The sequence below is a fragment of the Kryptolebias marmoratus genome, linkage group LG22, assembly GCF_001649575.2.
Source record: "Kryptolebias marmoratus isolate JLee-2015 linkage group LG22, ASM164957v2, whole genome shotgun sequence".
Classification (NCBI taxonomy): Eukaryota; Metazoa; Chordata; class Actinopteri; order Cyprinodontiformes; family Rivulidae; genus Kryptolebias; species Kryptolebias marmoratus.
This window is the reverse complement of record NC_051451.1, coordinates 12,438,834-12,446,893: the sequence shown is the minus strand read 5'-3', so window position 1 is coordinate 12,446,893 and position 8,060 is coordinate 12,438,834. Positions and strand designations below refer to the sequence as shown.

The following is an 8,060-nucleotide window of genomic DNA, read 5'->3' as shown; positions in this document are numbered from 1 at the left end:
TTTTTATCAAGTAATGTATGGAGTTAATATGTCACCTATAGGTTTAGTAAACTACTAGAGTAGAGTTACTAAAAGTAATAGAGTGAAGTCTTCCTCAGGTCTGAAATGTCATGTAAAGTTTTAGATCAACACAAAGGTGTACACTTACATTTTACAAATGCTAAGATTCTCAAATATGAGCAAAATAAAGTCGGTATAATTAATATGTATGTAACCATTCATTAAAACAAAACTAACTGGGTATCGAATTCCCTGCTTACCTGAGCTCTACTTGTTGTCCGCGACAAACCTAACGGGCACCCGTAGTTTGCCGACGTCACAGGTAGTCAATATGGCGGCCCGTTTCGAATGAGTACACAGGAAGATTTTAAAAGCCAGCAAGGACTTTCTCGGTATAAATCGCCGTCCGTGCTGTTTAAACGAGCAGAATAATGATTCAGACCGCTGTCGCTGCTGTTCCGCTGAGTCATGTCAGATTCTGCTCGAAGCCCCGAGTTCTCTGAGCTGTGGAGAAACCATATTTCCAAACCTGACCGAAACAAAACTCAGCAGGGCAGAAAAACGGGCCAGCAGATGCCTGAAACAGGAGCATCCCCTGTGTGTAGCGGTAAGAAAGCGTTTAGATTCACATTTATTAGAAAGTGTCACCCTGCTCAACGCGTTTAGTTAAAGAGAAAAAATAAACAATGAACTGAGAACCTTTTTGTGTTTAATTGGAGAATCTAAAACTCACACGTCCCTATGTTATTCAGACTGGTTTATCTCAGGATTATGGTTCTTGTGCATGTTTACTATCCATACACAAGTGGACTTAGGTCACTGTAATAAGTAGCTTTAGTTGTTGTAATGAATATAAACCACATTTTAAATTGAAAATTACTGGATTCTTTTCAAATCATCACAAGCAGACTGTTGATTGTGAGTGTCATAGAATAGTTATATTTTCACAACATGTTTGTCTGCACGAGAAATCAGGAGAACATCCAAAGCTTCAGGGTAAAAAAAAGTAGAAAAAAGGCCAATTAGTCTGCTCTTTGGCTGTAGAACTATACTAGGTGGCTAAAAACTGTTTTCAGTCCACCATCAAACTCATTCTGTACAACTGGAGGAAATTCAAGACTTCTTTCCCTAATAGTGTCAAACCCCAACTAAACATTTAATAACTTGAGATTACATGTGAGCTTAGGGTAAAAAACTCAGAGACCCACAAACATCATAGTTGATGTAGTTCTGTAAGGAGGAGTCAGCAAAAATTCTTCTACAATGATGGAGACTCCTAATTTTTTAAACTGCATTCCTTACATCCACGACTGGAATTCTGATGATATTTGTACAGGAAAAAAGAAAAAAAAAAGATGCATTACTCTGTAACACTTGTCTACTGTTTGTGCAGATTTGCTGAGTCCGAGATTTAGAGGCAGCAGCAGATACCATGGACTGAATGTAGGAGAGTCTCCCGGAGATGTAGAAGTTTCACAAGACATTTTCTGGGATTCCACATCTCCCACTCAGACTGGTAAACGACACAGAGTCATTCAGTGAAGCAATCACTTTTTCTTTCTGTTGACTAATCAGGATAACGGGTTTGATATGGACGGAAACAACACCGGTACAGGCTTCTTTCTTAATAGCCATGTGTCTCAATATTAGTAATGAGTTGTCTTTTTTTTCCAGGATTTGGACACAAGAACACCCAAGTTGTGGAAATATCTGACATTGTCAACCGTATTGCTCCGAAGGTCAGGTGGCTCTTTATCATCTTCCTAAACATTCAAGTCGTCATCTGATTACATGACTTTTTCTTTGCTCCTAATTTCTGTTTGCTTCAGATGAACAATTATATGTAGACCTTTTTGAGAGAAGTAGCTCCAATGTAGTGCTTTTATTTTATTTTTTGTAGAACATAAAACCCAAAGGTTCTGAATCCTCGTTGTTTCGGTGGATCAATGATGGCACCATTCCCTGCACGCCTGAGAACCCAAAGCCCAAAGTCAGGAAGAGGTCCTCTCGGTCTGTTATCAAACAGTTTTCTCTGCTTTAGCAAACGTGACTTTTACTTGTCAAACTTAATCTTTGTTAGTGCTTCGTGGTTGTTTTATTGGTTTCTTTGTCTTTTATTTTTTTACAATTTTACAGACAGAGTAAGGTGGAGGACCTAATGAAACTGGCCAGGCAGTTTGATGAAAACATGCAACAAGGCGAGGAGACGTCAGAACAGCTGAATTCTGTCAATGATGACCTTCGCAAAACTAAACCGAGTGTTGTGAAGAATCTGAAGTGTCCCTCTTCATCGGCTCAGGCGGAGGCAGAGCTCCACGCTCTGTTCGACTGCTCCACCCAGAGAGTCAGTGGCAGGTTAAGTGAGGGTTCTGGGTGTTCACAAGAAGTGCCGGACCAAATTGCGTCTGTAGGTTTTGCTAAACGTCAGCAGGCGGAGCTCAAGCAAGCTGATAAGTCTGGGACATCAGAACAAAAGGAAACTCGCAGTCACGGCACAAAAAACTGTGAGTTTTATGATGACTGGGACAATGATGACTTACTCAATGACTCCTTCATTCTAGCAATTACCCAGAATCCGAATGGTCGAGATGCCAATCCTGAAACGACACCGCAGGCCCGCACTCAGACAAGCACTAAGCCCCCCTCTGTTTTAAATTCAGACTCTGCACAGAAGCCTACAGAGGGACGCTGCAAGATGAGCTGCAGTGCTCTTCAAGACTTGTGTCCCAAACTGAAAACTACAAACCGAAGTACTTTCAGGTTAGAGTCCAACTCTCACTTCCTGTCCAAGGTGAACAAGGAAGTGTCAAAGTCCAACTTCACTGTAATAGAACCCAAATCCAAAATCAATGTCAAGAACTCTGCTGCCCCAAAGCTGCTCCCTACTTCCCAACCCAACAAAGTCACTCATATTCAAGCTGAAGCACCTTCTGTTCAAGACATTTCAGACAGTTTGTGGGACGATGGTGATGATGAACTGCTCTATCAGGTTTGTGACAGCGTGGAGAGGACCTCCAACGGACAGCCAAAGGAAGTTAATCCAAACAACTCCAGAGAAAAGGAAGAAAAAACTGCAGACAGGCGACTGAAAACCACTGAATCCGTTCATTCTGGTGTCAGCGCTTCCAACAGACAATCATCAGGTGCTTTTGTACGTTCTAACTCTTTACCGGGAACTGGTTGTAAAACTAACTATCAAGGATGGAACGTGCTCATGCAAGGTGCCAACAGGAAACCAGGAATGTCTCAAAGCTTCCCAGGAAGTCATGTCAGTCTGGGCACATTTAACCAGGACAGGGATTTCTCTGGAACTTTCCGGGCTCGAAGTAGCAATGTGGATACGAAACTGCAGACCGTGGCAGCCAGAGTACCACAGAACTCTAAGTCTCACCCTGCAGCTTTCAAGAGAAATATGTCTGACTCAGCAATCATAAGCAACAAAGGTAAGAAAACTGTAATGTAATTTTTTGGCTCTTAAAACGAGAATGTTTTCCCAAAGAGTCCAATATAAAAGTTTTCATTTTATCAACTGATTTTTGCAGTTAAAACTTCTACCTAATAAATTTGAAAACTATTCTCTGGTCTGAAAGTTTGCTCCAATTTTCCCAGAAAATCGTCTTTATAAAGCCCCACCTGACTCCATGATGCGAATAAGTTCCTATTTAACGTTGGGAGGTGAAATTTGTATTTAGATGCATCACAATGCAGACATCAAAGATTTTGCATTGATTTTAATTGTCAAAAACTGATTTTGCTAACAATAACCTGCCACTTTAAGAGAGTCGTTGCTGCGTGGTGCTGTTTGTCCCAGTGGAGTTACCGTAGCTTCCTGTAGTAGAAACATGTTGCAATAAAGCTGTTTGTTTTCACATCTTTTTCATCGTTTCTTTGCTGAACTCTGAAGATCTTATATCTGTAGATAATAGTTGAAGTTATCATAGCATCACTGTCTTCAGTAATAACTTTAAAACGTTTAATTTGTGCATTGATTTCCAGTGATAAACACAATGCTAATCACATTAGCTTTTCTACGGCGTTTTCAGTGTTGGGTTAGCATCTATGCTAATTGTTGGTCTTCAGCCTGTGATTGTTTGGGTTTTTTGAGATATAATTTTGGGCACTCTTTATTAGCCATTAAAATATATTGCTTTGTGTTTATTTAGATAAAATAAGCCATTGGCATTTAAGTTTCAATATAACTGAAATGCATCAGTAATCGTTTTATAACTGTATCATAGACCTTTGAATTGTAATTTAATTGAATCGTAAGGTGCCTAAATATTCCCACCCATGTTGCCAGCCTTAAATAAATGTTAATATTGAATAAAAAATGAGAATTCAGACATCTTGCTGGTTATACGATGTGATGGAATGAATCTAAAACCTCTGAGGTGTCTTTGCAATACTCAAATTTTTAAATATTTTGAGAATTCACACGTTTATATCTTGATTATTTACACCGTACTGTACATTTGTTAAAGAATAAGTTTTAAGGAATATTAATGTAACCTTTAGTTTTGTTACCGTAAAACTGGAGATTACCAAATTAAAAATCCGGTTTCAGTTGCTTTTAACTTCAGTGATCAACAAAAGTCTGTGTTTACATTAATCTGCCTCACTTTTTCTGCTGTGTTTCCAGTCTTTGTCACGAGCCAGACCGCGGGGAAGTGCTCTGCAGCCGAGATCGAGAGGAAGAAGCAAGAAGCTTTGGCCAGGAGACGCCTGAGAATGCAGAACGCCCCAAAACAATAGAGGAGCTCCGTCCTGACAGAACCGTCACATCTTTTTCCACCATGGAAGCCTTAACAGAACTGTTTCCTATCAGTGTTCTAATTAGCTCTTTATCAAGATGTCTTGGTTTGATTTGTCGATGTACTAATAAGTGTTAATACTTGAGTGTTTTTTTTTTTGCACCTGAAAGACTGATTTTGAGTTAAATAGATGTAAATGTGAGCTGCTGGATTTTTTTTTTTTTTTTTACAGCTGATGTAAAGTGATGAGAAGAGATTTTAGGCTAAATGTGTTTGACACTACTCTGAAGAATAGTTTGCTTCCTCTGCGTTGGGAAAAATAATCAGAATATTGACTAAAGCTGGTCACATTCACTGTTTGTTATTCTGAACATTCCACTTTAGTTAGTTTCATGGTCATTTTCTGACCAATGAAATAGTTTCATGCCATTGCTGCTTCTTAGTTCGTAACGTGAAGTTTGTTTTGTACACTTGAAGTGCCTGAGAATTATTTTGATGCCTCATTAAAAAGATGACAATCTTTTAAGGTCAGTCAAACAAAGACTTATTCATAAGAAAAACAATTTAAAACTTTTATAACACAAAGACTTTGAAACTATATCTGGTTCAAACATTAAAAGCTGCAGAAATCGGGCAGATTTTGTGCATTTTTTTGTGTGTTTGAGCCACATTTTGTCTGTAAATAATAAAAACTTTTTCTTAACTTCAGTTTTGCACATGTTGGAATCGAGCGTTATCCTACAACCATATTATGACGGTCTGTTGGTTTATTTGTTGGACTTATTTACCTTCTAAAACATGTTAATTCAACAATAAAACCGTACAATAGCAATAAAGCATTAAAAAATAAGTTGTGTTATTTACATTAAGGCATAAATAAACAACCTCATATTAAAAGTTTTGCTCAGGTTTTGAAAGTCAGTCTTGTACCACGCAGCATATCAATATTCAGGTGTCCTCTTTGTTTCTGTTTCCATTCTTTGCTAACATGTCTGCCATAAAAATTCAAAACAACATGGAGGTTATAGCTTGTAACCTGTGGCAAAAGTGGGTGATTTTTGAGCCATGAACAAATCCAGGGAGCCATGTTGCAGTACAAAGTACTTAAATAAGTGGTCATATTTTGACTTTACCTGTTGAACGTGCACTGATTATTGTTAACTATAACAAATTGAGCTTCAAAATTGCAATAATTTGCTTTTGTTCTACCACCTGAAGCAGGCTTCTTAGTTTTATGATTCAATGCAGAAAGCAGGTGATTTTCAGATGATCTCATATCTCGTGAAATCATGCATAATGTCATTTTAAGGTTTAACATTTGACCAAAACGGCTATAATTGTGTCATTTTTCAACATAATACTATCTCAGTGTAAAACTCTGGTATGAAAGGCGTTGGGCTAAACACTGTATATTCCTTTAAAGCAAGCTTGGCCTTTAAATTAAACCAAGTTTTTGTTTAAAATCGCAACAAACCTCTAAAAGCAGTTTGAAAGCAGGTGAAAATGGACGTTTAAAGATGTCAGAGCCTGAAAATAAAAAGGGATGAATTTGCTAAACAATTTTGTTTTGTTTTTTAAAGGAAAACCACAATAATGCTTTCTAAAGTTGAGGGACGACAGTGAGACTGGTTGTCAAGTTTTCAGCGTATTGCGTAAAAAAAAACAAAAAACAACCAAATAAATTATCTCTAATTATTCTCTAAATGTCAGCTGAAGAAGACAAAATAGTAGATTTAAATAATGTTAAAGCTCTGCTTGTGTTTGCAGTAAAATAATCATTAAAAAAATGCTTTTGTGGCCTTCCAGCAGCAAATAAGTCAGTTCCCTGCTGGGAATGATGATAACCTGAAAATTAGTCAGGAGGAATCTGACTGCTGGGAGGGCAGGTTAGGGGAGGGGGGGTGTAGCCAGTATAAACACTATCTGTGGAGATAAGTTATTGCAGTGATGCAGAAAAAACAACACATGAGCTGCATCAATGGATTTACCATAAAATGTTCAGAGGCTTCTGAGTTTTACATTGGAGATTCAAAGGACATCAGAGGCCCATCATCTTAACATCCAGCCACATGTATTTGTACACTTTAAATAAACAATATAAGTACAATATGCTTTATTTACACTTTGATATATTATCACTATAGCTGAATGATAGATTACCACTATAAGTGATTGTTTAGTAACTACGGTAACAAGCTGTCAGTGAGAAGCTTCTCAACAGCTTATGACATTTTACATGAGCACCTATAAATGCCTCCTATCGTGCTCTGTTGCACACAGTTCTGACCACAGCAAAACATTTTGCCCTTATTATAACCTAAATAAGGCATAATATTAAAAACTACCAAAAAAATAAAAACATAACATATGAGAATAAAAAGAGGTAGGCTGGTCTTTGTCATGAAACTCCTGACCTGATAAGTAGCTCCACACTGATCCTGATTGGAACAAATAAAAGTTTAAATTCTTTTGGCTGCTAAAGTTATGCCTAAAGCAGTAGTGCAGCTCTTTTGAAATAGGGTTATGAACAGTTAATATTTTACCTGTTGTAGATAGCTCTTTGGACAAATCTCAGTTTAGAAAGATGGTATTTAAGTCTGATCAGACTTCAATCTCAACATTTCCATAGTGCTTCATTCAAATAAACCCCTATGTGATGCCTGTGATGTTTTCTGTCATCGGGCAGCTCTTCTGATTGGTTAAAAAACAGTTCTGGCGCTCTTGAGACAGAATGGAGACGCCTGCAACAACTGCGACTTGTTTTGAGACATTTTAGAGACTTCCTCACAAATGTCCTTCGCAAACTAGCTGCTGACAGTCGCAGCCCGGTGAGTTACCAGCTTTATGGTGATGACAATCCATTTTGGTCTTTGTTCAAAATTCTATTGACATTAAGTAATATATTAATTTTCATAATTTTTCTACAGAACCCCACTTCAACAAATTTGAACTATAGTTTTATGCAAAGTTTGTAGGTGTTTGTTTTTCTTCCCAGGTGAATGTACATTTTTAGGGCTGATAATTCAAAAATTAAGAAATTCCTTTTATGAAACTTAGCTGAGTGGGTGCAGTGATAAAAGTAGAACCACTGACACTTAGATACATACGGTAGTAGGATTTTTTTTTTCCTTTTAAGATGCAGTTTATCAGTCTTTTAGTTTAACTGTAGTTTCAGCTGTTGTCTCCACTTCCAGGCTGCATCAGTGACACTCCTGTAGTTTCACACAGCTGGTCAGGATTTCGATCCAACACATCACTGGAGTTACTGGCTTCCATTATTGTAACTTCTGTGGATTCCAAAGACTGTTG

The 8,060-nt window shown here is 37.8% G+C and overlaps 1 protein-coding gene across 1 annotated transcript; it reads left to right on the top strand.

Annotated features, from left to right (window-relative positions):
• The first annotated feature begins 312 nt into the window (after positions 1-312).
• Positions 313-5,645, top strand: si:dkey-78p8.1 (ETAA1 activator of ATR kinase). The gene is made up of 6 exons (XM_017428458.3): positions 313-607; positions 1,394-1,516; positions 1,675-1,739; positions 1,901-2,010; positions 2,137-3,443; positions 4,640-5,645. The coding sequence occupies exons 1-6, from the start codon at positions 469-471 to the stop codon at positions 4,750-4,752; spliced, it is 1,857 nt and encodes a 618-aa protein (XP_017283947.1). The 5' UTR covers positions 313-468; the 3' UTR covers positions 4,753-5,645.
• Positions 5,646-8,060: the final 2,415 nt, after the last annotated feature.